Here is a 16097-nt window from a genome sequence, read left to right on the forward strand (position 1 = left end):
TTAAAGAGATACCCTGATTATTTTGAACTACCCACACCCCCCCTCCCCCCCCCCGCCCCAACCACCCATGCAGATTATTCAAGAGAAATGGTGTCTGGGGAAGGAACAGCGTAAAAAAGGTAAAGATCATGCCTGATAAAGCATAAAAGGAATGAAAACCTTCAAATTAAAAGGATGGCGTCCTGGTTTTAATCATGATGGAGTAATAAGAATAGGGCTTACCTTTTACAGTAATAACTATAAAACGCTTGAAAATATATAAATCAGTGTTTTCATACGGTTGTAGACAGCAGTCCAGGACTGATTTTTAAGAGAAGAAACAAGTGGTGAGCTCCATAATCACCGACTTTCTGCTTGAAGGTACTTTGCAAAGTAACACGGAGTATGTCTGGTTGGGAGAAAATAACACAGTATAGGGTTCCTGCTAGAATCTGATGAGCAGAATACTGGGGAGGAGGAAGCTGCAGAGAAGCAGCTGCAGAAATCTGCGTAATATTCTTATATCTGGCACAATACTAAACAGTACAGGGAGAAACCATGGGGCTTTAGGGATCAGCAGCTGTAAGTTAGGGGCCGAGTGGAGACTTTGAAGGTATTCAGCTCTGGAAGACATTGGAATTCTGGCCAAATAGCAGAGCCAGACCTTGCTGAACACCTCAAGCATTCAGCTGAAACCCCAAAAAGGCCATGCCTTGCGAATAGGGGTACCTTAATTTGCCCCAAACTAAGCCTCAACAGGATCAAGCAGATCTGTGAGTAAATTAACTGCCTGCCAGTACAAGACTAGACACTCCTCAAGGAAGACAAAATCCAGACTGTCACAACAGCATCAACAATGTCCAGCACACAAAGACTACTGGGTGTCCAGACAAGAAAATGTAACACAAAACAAGCAATCAAAACAGATCTAAGAATTGATATAAATGTTGGAAGTCGGAGACAAGTACTTGAAAAGTTAATATGTTCAAAATATTAAAATGACACTGAACAAGTGAGGAATCTCAGAAGAAAAACTAAAAAGTTAACATTCTATAGCTGAAAAGTACATTCTGAAATGAAAAATTCACTGGATGAGCTTAACATACCGGACACTGGAGAAGAAATGATCAATGAACTTGAGAACAGGTTGATATAAACTATCCAAAAAAAGCATAGAGGAAACTAAAAAAACAGTTGCCAGACTTGATGTGATAATATCAAGTGTCTAACATGTATAGTTGGAATTCAAAAGGAGAGGAAGACTGGGCCAGAAAAATACATATTTGGAGAATTAAAAGCTGAAAAATTTCCAAATTTCATTTAAGAAATCTACAACCCATAGATCCAAGAAACTCAAACTGCAAACAGGATAAATATTAAGGAAACCACACCTATGCACCTAATAGATTGCTGAAAACTAGGAAACTTTAAAAGCTGTTGGAGAAAAAAGGGAACAATGATGAGAAGAAATACATGACTAGAAAAAAATGCAATCAAGAAGACAGTCTTAGATATCTTTGAATTGCTAAAGTAAAAATACTGCCAAACTAAAATTCTATATCCAGTGAAAATATTCTTCAAAACGAGTGAAATAGTCATTTTTGGATATGTGAAAGTTGAGAAAATATGCTGTCAGAAGACCTGCACTGCAAAAAGTGGAAATTCTTCACACTGAAGGTACATGACACCTGGATATATCTACATGAAAGAAAGAAAAATGCCAGAAATGGTAAATAAAAATTATGTATTTTCTAATTTCTTAGATTATTCAAAATCCAACTGACTGTTGAGAATGTGTTTAACCAAAAACAATTTAAAACAAAAAGTAAAAAATTGTATGATTTAGGACATGTAGAGTAAAATATACGATAATTATAGCACTGTATAGAAAGACAAATAGAAGTATTTTTTTTTTTTTTTTCCCCCAGAGAGGGTATCACTCTGTCTCCTAGGCTGGATTGCAGTGGTGTAATCTTGGCTCACTGCAGCCTCATCCCAGTCTCAAGCGATCCTCCTGCCTCAGCCTCCCAAGTAGCTGGGACCACAGGGAAGTGCCACCACACACAGCTAATTTTTTTGTAGAGACGGGGTTTTGCCATATTGCCCAAGGTGATCTTAAGCTGAGCTCAAGTGATCTGCCTGCCTTAGCCTCCCAAAGTGCTGGGATTACAGGCATGAGCCACTGTGCATAGCAGAAGTATACTTTTATCAGGTGTATACATTATACAATTAGTGGTGTGTTATTAATTTTAGATAAGAATGCATATCCTTATAGTAACTACTAAAAACAAGTAAAAGGTACAGCTGTAAAGCCAACAGAAGAGATGAAATGGAATACTAAAAAATAATTCAAATAAGGCAGAAAAAGAGAAACAGATGGGACAAAATAAGTGAGAAAATAACCATGATCATATATTCCAACCCAACCGTAGCAATAATTATATTTACATACAAGTGGATTAAGCACCACCAACTTAAAAGCAAAGATCATCAGATTCAATAAAAAGCTTCAACAAGGTTTACAAGAGCTTTATCCAAATATAAAGATACCGATAGGTTATGAATAAAAATGGAAAAAGACATACCATGAGAATATTAATAAAAGATTTCAAGACAAGTATTAGAGATAGATATTTTATAACAATGTTTAGTTAATGAGAACATATCAATTCTAAATGTATATGCACCTAATTCCTGAGTTTCAAGATACACAAAAGACAGTGGAGAACTAAGGTGAGACAAACTCACAATCATAGTTGAAGACTGAGTAGACAAAATCAGAAAGGATGTAAGGGATATTCAGTGGCATTACCAACCACTGATCTGACATTTATAGAACAACTACACCCCTAAACTGCAGAATACTCATTCTTTTTATGTGCAACCAGAATATTTACCAAAATAGGCCAACAATATGCTTGCCCATAAAACAAGTCTCAAAAAATTTAAAAAGATTAAAATATTACTGAGTATGATCTCTGACAACAGTGGAATTTTAGAAATAGTAACATATAGAAATAAATAGCAATTAACTATTATATCTTTTGGTAGATGGAAAAATTATATTTGGAAATTAGTCCATATGTCAGTGAAAAAAAATCACAGGGAAATTAGGACATTTTTTGAGCCAAAAGATCACTCAAGTAACCAAATTTGTCACATACAGCTAAAGAGGTGTGTTGAGTGAAATTCTAAATACTCATTTTTGAAGCTGGGTTTAAAATCAATGATCCACAAAGGACTAGGGAAAAAGAGCAAATTAATACCTAAGTAAGCAGATGCAAGGAAAGTGAAAATCAATGAAACAGAAAAAGGAGAGGCCAGGCGCGGTGGTTCATGCCTGTAATCCCAACTACTCAGGAGCCTGAGGCAGGCGTTATCACTTGAACCTGGGAGGCAGAGGTTGCAGTGGGCCAGGATCGCACCATTTCACTCCAGCCTGGGCGGCAGCGAGACACAGTCTCAATAAATAAATAAATAAATAATAGAAAAATGACAAACATTAGAGAAAAATCAATGAAATTAAATGTTCTTCAAACAAATTTAATTTATAAACCTCTAGTTAGATAAGAACTAAAGAACACAAGGTTCAGGTAACAAGAAAGGAAAGGGAGACTCCATGACATATTACAGACATTTTAACGCAAATACTATAAACTTTTATACCAATACATTTCACAACTTACTGGAACATATGAAGTCCTTAAAGATGCAAACTACTGAAACTACTAGAGGTAGAAAATCTATAGTTCCTTGAGATAAAAAATAAAGACATTTAACATCGTATTGATAGCCACTGTAATAGGTAAGAAAAAGAAAAGACAAAAACAACTGGAAGGAAGAAGTAAAACTGCCTGTATTCACCAATGACATGATTATGTACTTAAAATCCTAAGGAATCTGCCAAAAAAAAAAAAAATTTGCCAGAATAGGTGAGTTTAGCAAGTTCACAGTATCCAAATTCTATACACTAAAAGTAATTGTATTTTCATATAGAATAAATCACTGCAAGATGAACTTTTTGAAAGTATCATTTACAGTACCAAAAAAATGCTTAGGGACAGATTTAAAACAGATGTCCAAACCTCTACAGTGAAACTACAAAACAATGTGGAAAGAGTAGATCTAAGTAAATGAATAGACATTTTACACGCATGGATTGGAAGATTGAATATTTTTAAGATGTCAGTTCTTCACAAATTGATTTTTAGATTCAGCACAATAATTCTAGCTGATTTTTGGGATAGAAATTGTCATGCTCAGAGGACTGATGTATCTGACTTCTAGACTTCCTGCATAGTCCTGACTTACCATTTTTCGACTAGATGGTAGTACAAGAGTGATACACATTCAGTAGAAAGCCTACTTTGAATTTTGTTCTTTTCCCTGGCTAGTAATGTGCCCATACAATACTCAATCTTGCAATGCTGGGCAGCAGCAGCAAGCCCGTAGCTCCGTCAGCCACAGCATCAGGAGGGTAAAAACTGATTCTTACTCTTTGTGAAGAACACTATTCCTACTAAACCATCGTTTCGATGCCCTTAGTGCCTTCAACCAATGCTTCTACTCAAGACTAGTCAGTAGGGAAACTGATAATCCTGTTGCTGTAGTATTCCCCATCATGCCGCAATTTTAGTTCAATGCTTCAAACATTCTTCAGGCCCAGTGCACGCTTTCAGCTGTGTACGTTAATAGTGAGTAGCTATACAATCATTCTGTTTTTTGCTTTCAGTTTAGTATTCAATAAATTAGATGAGATATTCAGTACTTTACAATAAAAAAGCCTTTGTGTTAGATGATTTTGCCCAACTATAGGCTACTGTGTCATGAATACATTTAAGGTAGGCTAGGCTAAGCTATGATGTAGGTTAAGGTGTATTAAATGCACTTTTCACTTAAATACAGTATTTTCAACTTATGTTGCGTTTATTATGATGTAATCCCAACTTAAGTCAAGGAGCATCTATGCAGCTACAGTAATTCAAGGCAGTGTGGTATGACTGCAAGGATGGACAAACATTTCAATGTAACAAAACAAAGTCCAGAAACAGATCCACCATTATGGTTAATTGACTTTTTACTAATTGGCAAGGTAATTTAATGAGGAAAGGATAATTCTTTCAATAAACAGTGTTACAATGACTGGATACTTGTATGGGGGGAAAAAAGAACCCTGATCCATAATTCACAACACACATATCAATTCAAGATAGATCACAAATATAAAAATATAAAGTTTATATAATAAAGCAGAATATCCGAAATCTTGGGGTTAAATTGAATAGGAGAGAAAAAATATCAAACATAAAAGAAAAAATAAATTTGACCTTGTCAAAATTTAAAACTTCTATTCATCAAAAGACATAAAGAAAATAGTCAAGCCACAGACTAGGTGTAATATTCTCAATACACATATCTGACGAGAGACTTGCATCTAGAATGTATAAAGAATTTCTATGACCCAATTACAGCTATCAGGGATATACAAATTAAAACCAAAATGAAACATCACTACACACCCATTGGAATGGTAAAAAAGGTAAAATACTGTCAACACCGATATTTGTAAAGATAGGAGGTACCAGAACTCTCATTCATTATATTCATAAATTGACAAATATAAAAACTGCTATAGGTAGGGCAGTCTTCCTTAGAAAGGGACTGTGGGCATGACAGAGATCAATATTAATCTGTCCATTATATTCCTTAACTGTAAAATGGAGACCATATGTTCCACCAGCTTCACTTGGTAATTATGATACATGGCCATTAAGAGACTCAAATGACTCCATTTCATCAATTAATACGCCCTGTCAATTCTACTTCTAAGGTATCCCATGTTCTATCCAATTTTATACCACTATCATAATTTAAGTGTTCATAACTCTCTATAATATTTCAATAATCTAACTGGTCTCAGTGCCTATAGTAGAAATTGCAGATTGGCTCACCCAATTTCTGTTCCCTAGGAAGGCTGAGAAGCTTTAAAAAAAAACTTTATTTCCCTAACTCCCTTGCAGCTGGAGTTCCACCTGCAAGTAGCCAGAACTTGGAAGTAAGTTAATTTGGTTCTGGCAAGTAGATGCACTTCCACAAGATTTGGAAGGTGACAGTGATGTAGAGGCCAGCGTCTTGTCCCTTCTGTTGCTTCTGTTTACAAGGGAAGTCATGGAAATATGGCCTCCATTCCTCACTGTTCCATTTCTCATTCTCCAAACAACTAAGCAGTTGTAGTGATTCTTGATTGGAGCTTCCTTCTTGCTGGATCACAGGTACATGAATATATTCTTGAACACAGAGTTGAAAATCACTTGTCAATAAAGTTTGAAAAAAGACATTCGTTGTTTCTTACCATCTCCCTTTAAGGTAGAAAAAGAAAACAATCTCACCATTTCTACTTTGTAAGTAGGAAAACTAGGACTCTAAATAAGCTCAAAACATACACACACCCAGGCTCAGTAAGACCACCAAAAAGGGGTACAGGTCTTTCCATTCTGGTGAAAACTAAACCCTTGTTTGATGAAGTCTCCACATGGTATTCAGTTTCTAGTACTAGAATAACATGTAGGTGATATCTGCACTACTGAAGCCATTCTGTTTGGATCACCAGAGTTTAGGTAAGACTACAGCATAATGGAAAAGAAAAAATATTAAAAGAAAAAATTATATTGATATTCCTATAATTTTTAATCTACTAAGTAAAAAAGCAAGGTGTAGAACACTGTATATGCTATGCTATCATTTGTGTAGGAAATTATTTAAAAATAGGAATTTGAATAGGACTTAAAAATCCCTGGAAAGATTCATAAGAAATGAGTATCATGAATTTTTTCTGAGGGGAACCAAGTAGCTAGGACAATGGTGGAAGGGTGACTTTAGTCTTTACCTTACGTACATTAGAATTTTGAACTGTGACTATATTAACTATTTAATAAACAAAACACATATAAAAATTAAAAAAAAGATGCAATGACAAAGCCTGAAAACAGAACAATTGTTACACACAAAAGAATCAAAGTTTTGTGCATTTTATTTAATAAATTTAGGCCATAAAATATTGTAACTTAAATCTCTTCTATACACTATATATTCATATAACCTTGGTGGCCTTGTTGGCCTGGAGTAGATGCTTACTAGGAAGTTTTTCCATGGCTTCTTTTTAAAATCCTCAGTTATCGTCTCCTTTTTAAATAAGGATTGTATCTGCAAAGAAAGAAATGGGGTTAAATGATATTTAGATAAGGGACGGTATTTCTTTTGAAGGTAAAGGACTTTCAAACTGTAGTCACACTTTGGCAAACAGGATGGGAATGACAATTTTGTCCTTAGGATCAGATATTAAGCACTGACATTTTTATTTTCATTTATCCCTTTGATGTTGCTTTGATGAAAATATGGTAAAAACAAACAAAAAAATCAACAATAACAAAAATCCTGTAAAGCTTTAAAATAATTAATGAAAACAGTTTAAAAATGAAGGTATGTTTACACTTCTTTCTGTATGGCTTCAAAGATCCCCATTCCTCCCCATGATAAAAGCATATCATTTGCACAAAAGAGCATAATCTACTTAAATGTGATTAGCACCTTACAACATTTTCTCCTACAGCAGTTAAACATATATGGCTGAACAACCCATCTCATTTGACTAATGAAAAACCAGTATTGTTTGTCAACATTTTTTTTTTTGAGATGGAGTCTCTCTCTGGAGTGCAGCGGCACGATCTCGGCTCACTGCAGCCTCCGCCTCCCAGGTTCAAGTGATTCTCCTGCCTCAGCCTCCTGAGTAGCTGGGATTACAGGTGCATGCCACCACGCCTGGCCAAGTTTTGTATTTTTAGTAGAGATGGGGGTTTCTCCATGCTGGCCAGGCTGGTCTTGAACTCCTGACCTCATAATCCGCCCACCTCAGCCTCCTAAAGTGCTGGGATTACCCGGCCTGTTTGTCAACATTTTTACCAGCAATTTATACTGTCAATTATGAAATTAGAGAATCAATCTAATTGGCTGCAAAATAGACTCAAAAATAAAGAATTTCTTCATTCTGTCTTCTCCCCTAGCTGATATCTACCTCTAATATAGTATTTTATTGGTATTTCAGAGGCAATTATTGTAATAGGTTTGTTAGGCCTGCAGGAATGCTGAAAATATATTAAATCAGAATTAAATTATAATCACAAAGTACAACTCTAAAACCTCCTACAAAAACCTGCTTTGAAACTTTAATCCAGCCTTTTGTTTTTATGCATGTGCCAATTAAAACTAAACAAATGGTCTGGCATTTTACTTAATTCAAAACTCAATTGTAATTCTCCTCACAGCTGAAAAATCTCACAAATCTATACAACAATTTCACACAACTCAGGAACTGTCTTTTTGCCTGAATGCCCGCATACAAATTTTAAGTATCTTATAACTTAACCCCAAATCTTGATGCTATATCCACTAAACCCAGCTGAGAAGTGCTTAAGTAATAAAAATAAACACTTGTGTTAGGTGAAGGGACTAGGTGTCTATGAGGACAGAAGAAACAAATTCTTAATTTTTATGAACAGAACTAAATTTTATATACATCTCTCAAAGGTACATGAGAAAGCTGAATCAAACTTTACCTAAAAAGATCATCAGCAAGAGACTCTTCTTTTGCATGTTGATTTTGTACCTGTCAAAATTAACATAATTTCAAACATTTGCTCAGTGGTGAATATATAGTTAATGAATTGCTATAGTGATAAGTCACTGTCATCTTAGAGATTTCCACATCCTGGAGGTCATCAAGTCTATGAGTTCTTGCCTCTACAATATTTCATTCAACCGATCCTCTATACTTTCACTCCATGCTAAGATTATTACAAAAGAGCTCTAATTAAACAGCTTTCTCCCACCAATCTCCACTCAAAGACAACCAATAGTATATTGCTAGCTTGCTGAGTTTTTAAACACTCTTTCCAGCAAAACCCTTTTACTAAATGAGATTTCAGTGCTTGGGGGTCAGACCACCGATGAGACTAAGAGGGCAACATTTACCCCACCTTCAACTAGAGCAGCTCCACAGTTAAAGGGGTTCCTGTGTTCTTGGTCCCAAATCAGGGCTTAGAAGCTGCTGCTAAATTACCTCTCCTCTGAAGTCCTTTTAAATACAAACTCACTAAACTCCTACAGCATCTTACAGGGTCAGAATCAAAAACTCCCTGTGCTGAGTGCATCTTCCTAAAGTCCAGCTATGCCCCTATCATATGCCATTTGAAACCCTTCGTGACTTCTCCCACTTACCAAGGAAAACACAAACCCTTGCATTTGACCCGCTGAAATGTGCAAGTCTCTTCATAACCTGGTTCCATTTTACTTTCCTAATCACTTCTCAGCCTCCTCTTCATGGACTGTGTATGCCAGTTAAAAGTGAATCACACAAAAAAGAAAAAACCAAAACCAAAACAAAACCCCAGAATCATCTCCTAATAAATATCTTGTGACCTTCTATCTGCTTTTGTTCATGTTTCTCCCTCTGCCAAGGAAGTTAATTCCTTTTTTTCCCTCTTCCCACATGTAACCATCTTTAAAGGTATATTCATTCAATACTTACTTAGTGCCTACTATGTTTCAAGGAACGTGTTCTTCCCCTCTTTAGCAAAGGCTTCTTGATCCCTTTCTTTTAAAAATAATGCCTGCTATGAAGAACTCTCCCAAAACTTCAGCTACAGAATTCCCAGGATGCTTATCAATTTCTACCTTCTGTTATAATTATTTATATTTGTACCCTATCCTCTCTAAAAGACCAGAAGTTCCTTAAATACAGATGAAGTCCTGACTTAATGTTTTTGATAGTTTCTTGGAAACTGCAACTGTAAGTGAAACGACATACAGCAGTTCCTTGAATCATGTTGTTTTGTTGTAACGAGAAAAAATACTGGTTATGTAATTTCGCTTAAAGTTGCAGTTTCCAAAAACCTACTGACAATATTAAGGACTTAACTGTGTTTATTTTTACTGTTACTAACTTACATTTGAATGCTCCCAGATACTATCTTAAACTCTCTATGTGTGTGTGTATGTGTATATATATACATAAAATCTCACTTAATCTTCATGTAACTTCATTACTGTTATACTATTATCTCAGTTTTAACCAATGAGGTAACAGAGACTTAGGTTAGGTAAACCTGCAGAAGATAGGGGAACTCAGATGGAATAGCTGGGATTTGACCAGGCCTACCTTATTAAAAGCACCAGCTCTTAACCAGGTTGCCTCAGGACTTCTGAATCTCTAGAGGAAGCCTACAAGAGTGACTTGCAGGGATTCGATCTTACAGACTGATTTTTCTATCATATAGTGAAACAAAATTACATCTTATCTTTTCATATTTTCTAATAGGGATAGCAAAACATAAATGGGAAGACATAATTTTAATAAAACATCCGTCAAAATAACTACTGATATCATTTTTCTAAATAGAGGTTTCCTGGGGAATAATTTTAAAGTTGTAGCATAGTAAAGAAAAACCAGTGAGGAGAAAGCAGTTTTATTTCATATATTTTAGTAAAAACATATAAAATAGTATTAAGAAACAGAAATGCCTCATATTACTGGCATTTTTCAGAGGTCTGAGATAACTACTACTCACAGTCTTTCAAATTCAAATCAGGTTGGATACAGTTCAAGTAATTTTTATGTTTGATGTACATAATAAAAATATCCTAAATTCAAGGGAACTTAAGGAACTGATGCAGTGATTATGAAAATTAAGACTGGTGGGTCTGCAGCAGAGGTAGAGAAAGAAGGGATAAAAAAGAAAAATAGGAAGGGAACATAGAAAAAGAATAGCTGCAGCAAACAGGGAAATGAGATGGCAGTACAGAACATTTACGTAAATAAGCAGTAGCCACGCAGCAAAAGAAAGTCAAGTCTGTTATAGAGTAAGTCCTATCAATAGCAACTAAAATGATTCGAGCAAAAAGAGAAGTGATTTGGTGAAATCATCTAGAACACAATCCATCTAATTCCTAATGAAATAAGCAAAAAATAGAAAAAAGTCAGCAACTGTATGATGTATCATCATTCTCTCAACTTCTCCCATCTAAAAGTAATAAAATAAAACTCAACAGTGTTAATTAATCAAGGGGAAGAGTTTAAGTCATGTCATACACTTAAAAAGTGCAGCTGTGCAAAGAGCCAAATGATTCTGATGCAACTGATTCCTAATACTGTCTCAATCCATTAAAAGTGCTACACAACTGGTCAAACCTGAGGATTCTTACTAATGCCCCAAATTTGGGGAAAAGGTAGCCTGAACAGGGAAAACAATTGCCAGCGGGCTGCTGGGAAGGGACTAATGGTGTAGAAGGTGAAGAAGCAGGGCTGACACTGACCAAACGCATAGGCTCCAAGGATCCCTAACAAATTAGGTAAACCTACTAATGCTAGGTTATTCTCTTTTAGATAGGGCACACTCCCTGGTATAGGACATTTAATTAAAATCCCAGGAGACAGCTAGACCAAGCTGCACACAGCTCCAGCTGAGCCTTTCCTCTCCCAGATTCAATGTCTCAGACAACAGAAACTAGATGGGACATGCCATGTGCCACTGACTGTTTCAGCATGATGCCATACTGACAGTGAGGCATGAGGGAATTCTCTTAATTTTTATTTTATTTATCATTATTATTTTTGAGATGTGGTCTTGCTCTGTCACCCAGGCTGAAGTGCAGGGGCTCAATCATGGCTCACTGCAACCTTGACCTTCCAGGCTCAAGCAATCTTCCCACCTCAGCCTCCTGAGTAGCTGGGACTATGGGCACATGCACTACCATGCCCAGCTAATTTGTTGTGTTTTTTTGTTTGTTTTTTTAATTTTCATTTATTAATTTTTTTGTAGAGACAGGGCCTCAAGACGTTGTGCAGGCTAGTCTTGAACTCCCGGATTCAAGTGATCCTCCCGCTCCCAAAGTGCTGGGGTTATAGTCATCAGCCACACCATTGTGCCTGGCTGAATTCTGTTCTTATGGGCAAGATAAGAATGTCAGAAGTAATTTTGATTATACTCAATTTCTGTCTCGCAAACTGGCTTCTGAATGTAATCCCTGCATAAGATGGCATCTGATCCTTTATGTAGCAAACAGAATATCTGGATAAGACATTTCCCTTTACTCAAGTGAAGACGAAAAACAGGAAAGCTACTCCATCTACTAGAGGAAAAAAAAAAAGAGGGATATTGGAACAGAACATGCAAAAAACAGATAAAGAACCTAATCTGCAGGAAATAATAATCCACGAATAAAAAGTAAAATAGAAACATGAAAGCAATGAAATACTGACAAAAAATCAGATAATAGAACAATGAAATGAAAAAAGAACAAATGCTAAGTAAAAGAATCATAATACCAGCCTTTCAGAATTAAATAAATTAGAAATAGCTAACACTTTCCACTGTTATAAATGATTTATATGTAGTATCTGATTTAATCCTCATATGTCTGTGAAATAAAGATACTATTATTATTCTCATTCTGCACAGATGGAAACAGAGACATTAAGTAATTTGCCTAAGGTCACATACTTGGTGAGAAACATTACACACACACCTGAAATGTAAATTTTTGATACAGTGAAAGAGCCTAAGAAAACCACAGTGAATGCAGAAAAAATAGATGTGGACGACAAAGGTAATCCAATAAAAGGATAGTTATGTCTTAAATATAGAGAGCCCACCAAATATAAAATATTTAAAATATGTAATAGAAAAAAGTTCCTTGAGAAAGAGAATTACACCTGCAAATCAAAACAGCATACTGTATGTCAGGAAAAACTAATGGAGAATGATCAACACTGAGATGTATTCTGAGTGTTACTGGCTTTCAAGCTTAAGAAAGATGACTGTGGTCATGCATGCAAGTCACCTAAAAAGGGGAAAAATAGGACTGGCATAAGGTAAGGGAGGCTAGGTGGGAGGAAGTACTAATAATGTCCTCACTTTTCACTGTAGGGAGCCAACAAATAATTGTATGTGAAGTTAAATATGAAGTTTGAAACAACTACCAATTCCGACTTACAATGATTTTTATAGTTTTCCTCCTTAATATTAGACAGATCTCACAAAATAAAATATCTTGGAGGGAAGAAACATTTATAGAAATTCAGCTATGCCTTCAGTTTAACTTCCTCCTATCAATGTCTCTCCCTTCCTTCCCAGTCTGTCCCTGCCTCTCACTACTCCTCAGTGAAGAGATGTCTGGAATATTGTTCACTTAACTGTTTAAACAGGTAATTTCTGGGCTTTAGGTTTTCACATCTTCATTCTTTGTGTACTGCCATATTCTGTGGAATGCACATGTTACAAAATAATAAAGCCAATTATTCTTTCAAAAAAGAGGAGAAAGGATGTGATTTCCATTCTTTCATTTTTTAAAAATAAGTATCCTGAGTGACCTTAACAACTCTACTTTCATAAGTGACTTTCCTAAATAACCCTTATTTTAAAATAACTGATAAAAAAGCATTTTTAAAAGTGAATTACGCTATACCCACTATAAAGCAAAATAAGGAACCCTGAGAGGTTAGCAAGGACCACAGTCAGCTTTTGCCTTGCCCTATGAGTATCTGTAAGTCATGAAAAACCTGAACTCTGCTTTAATGTCTATGTGGGGTATGAGTGATATGAAAGAAAACCCAAGATGGTGACTTCAATAAAAGACCCAGCACTAAAGGAAGAAAGAGAAATAAACCTTACAACACAGGAGGAGCTAGCAAAGAAACTTGCCCATCTTCATTCTGGCACTTAGTGAAGGAAAGAAATAAAAATCTCATTTGAAGTTTCTAATGATAAGCTGGCCTTCATTCACTCCGGCTTCTGGTCCAAATATTAATACATACTAACTGTCTGGGTGATTCAAAGAATCACAAGAAGAGATTTTAATTTAAAGTGGTCTCATATTGGTAGAAGACTCGAAGATAGAAAACACACCTTTTCTAGAGGAAATAAATCTGAACTTAAGACTCAAGAAAACCCTACAGATCGAGTTCCAAAGAAAACAATCAGTTCATATTCAAAAATCACAAAGCACAAACCTGAAAACAAGGTACCATAAGAGCAGAAAACAGATCAAACATTTTAGGTAATGGTATCATTAGGCAAAGAATATAAAAGGGGAAGCTTGAAAAATAGCAAGGAACAAGAAGATTTAGAAAGAAACAAAACAGACTTCCAGTAATGAAAAAATAAATGAATGGATGCAATGCCAACTAGAGCTGAAGACAGAAGTAGTAAATTGGAAGATGATCTGCAGCAGTTGCCAAAAATATAACCCAGAGAAACAAAGAAATGAAATACACAGGAAAGGCAAATGGAAAAGAAAATTTAACTTACGTTAAATTGGAATTCCAGAAGGAGATAATGGGGAAAACAGCAAAAAGGTAACTAATATTCAAGAAAATGAATGAGAAATTTTCAGAATTGTTAAAACACAATCCCCAGATTTAAAAAGGCAAGTCCCTTGACATACATTTAAGTGATATATTTGTAATATCCTCCACATTCTTTTAGTTTCCCTTAAATTTTTGTGGCTTTTATCTCCCCTTTTCATTAGGATGTAAACTGAATTTCTTAGGTCTCACTTTTTTTTTTTTTTTTTTTTAACAAAAATGAATTTAGTATTCTTTTAAAGAAGTGTTATGGAAGGGTATAGATTAATGCTCTGTAACTCAGGAATTTTCCTGAACGAATGACTTTATGTCACTTATTTTGATTTGTTTTTAAGAAAAATTTGCTTGAAGGCCACCATAATGGATCAAAGTGCAATTTAAACAAGTTTCTGGGCCTCACTTCCTACTAACCTCCATTTCCTGCCTTAGCCACTCTTCTAGTTCTGTATTCTTTCGAGCATGATGAGCTATTAGATCTGATCCTCCAATGATGTGTGGAAGTTTTCCTGCTCCAGGATATGTGACCTATTGAATAATAAAAGTAGTACAGTAAAACATTAACAAACAAAAATGACCATTTTTAAAAAAAGATTAAAAAGCAAAGATCGTAAATCATGCATAAGTGCCAAAGATGTTTATATTCTACATATAAAAGTGAGAGCAGTAACTCTGTTCTAAACCCATCTATTTTTGCCCTTATCTTTTATAGCTATTACTATATACAGATCTGGACATGTCATGGGATTTATGTATTAAAAATAATTTAACACTTTTAATTTGGAGTTTTTATTTTAAAATGGCCTTACCTTATCATTTAACAATTAAAGCAACTCAAGATGAACACAAACACTACAATTCAAAGCACTGTATTTTGTTCTAATGACTTCAAAGCTTAAGCTCTTTCCAATATTGATGAAAATTTAAATCTTTTTCAAAACTTTCCAGGTCACAGAGTCCAAGCAGGAGACAGATGTTGGGGATGCCAACAATTTATACTTTTAATTGATATTTTAATTGTTTACAAGAGGTGCTTTAAGAAAAGAAAATTCCATGTGAAAATGCCCATCAAGATCATTGTTAATACTTGTTATTAGTTAATAACATTGTTAATAGTAACAGTTCCTTAATATTTGTAACATGCTTTTAAAATTCCAATATATGAAGTAGAAAGAGAATTTTAAATTTATTTTCACCCCTAAGCAGTATTTTAAAAGTTTAAAAAACGCCATGTCATTGATTTGGAGGGTTTTTTGTTTGTTTTGAAACAGGGTCTCACTCTGTCACCTAGGCTGAAGAGTGCAGTGTGAGGAGAGAGAAAATCACCTGGTGACCATGGAACAGGCCCCAGAGACAAAACTTCTTCTCTGAGCAATTTAGAAGGGGGCAAAGACCAACCGGTGACCATCAAACAGGCTAACCGGAGGTAAAACTCCTTATCTGGGGAATTCAGAAGTAATCAAACTTCCCTAGTATCTAAAGTCAGCTTCTGATTCTAGGCCTCTTTCAACTTTTATAAGTAACTAAAATTTTTATACATCTCTGGAATGCCATGCTGAAACTCATTGTACAATCCCAAGCTCCCACCTTAAGGTCCATAAATGTTCCTAAGGACAATCCATCACGGTGTGCTGCTCAGTGCTCTCGCTGAGGCGCCCCTCTGCATTCTTCTGCAGTGTTCTTCCTTTCTAATAAACTTTCCTTT

The 16097-nt window shown here is 35.4% G+C and overlaps 1 protein-coding gene across 15 annotated transcripts in view; it reads right to left on the reverse strand.

Annotated features, from left to right (window-relative positions):
* Positions 1-5038: 5038 nt before the first annotated feature.
* Positions 5039-16097, reverse strand: part of NBN (nibrin) — a 66201-nt gene continuing 55142 nt past the window's right edge. For 6 of the 15 annotated variants that reach the window (XM_063643395.1, XM_063643397.1, XM_063643403.1 and 3 more), the window contains 4 exons: positions 14807-14920; positions 8592-8641; positions 7114-7182; positions 5039-6338 (listed from right to left, as the gene is read on the reverse strand). In XM_063643395.1, coding sequence (XP_063499465.1) covers positions 7152-7182; positions 8592-8641; positions 14807-14920 — 195 coding nt within the window. In that variant the 3' untranslated portion in view covers positions 5039-6338; positions 7114-7151. Of the gene's footprint in view, positions 6339-7113; positions 7183-8591; positions 8642-8849; positions 14391-14806; positions 14921-16097 lie in introns of those variants that run through there. The other 9 variants (XM_063643396.1, XM_063643404.1, XM_063643399.1 and 6 more) reach the window with 2 other exon arrangements.

This window comes from Symphalangus syndactylus, chromosome 7 (assembly GCF_028878055.3).
Source record: "Symphalangus syndactylus isolate Jambi chromosome 7, NHGRI_mSymSyn1-v2.1_pri, whole genome shotgun sequence".
NCBI classification, from domain to species: Eukaryota; Metazoa; Chordata; class Mammalia; order Primates; family Hylobatidae; genus Symphalangus; species Symphalangus syndactylus.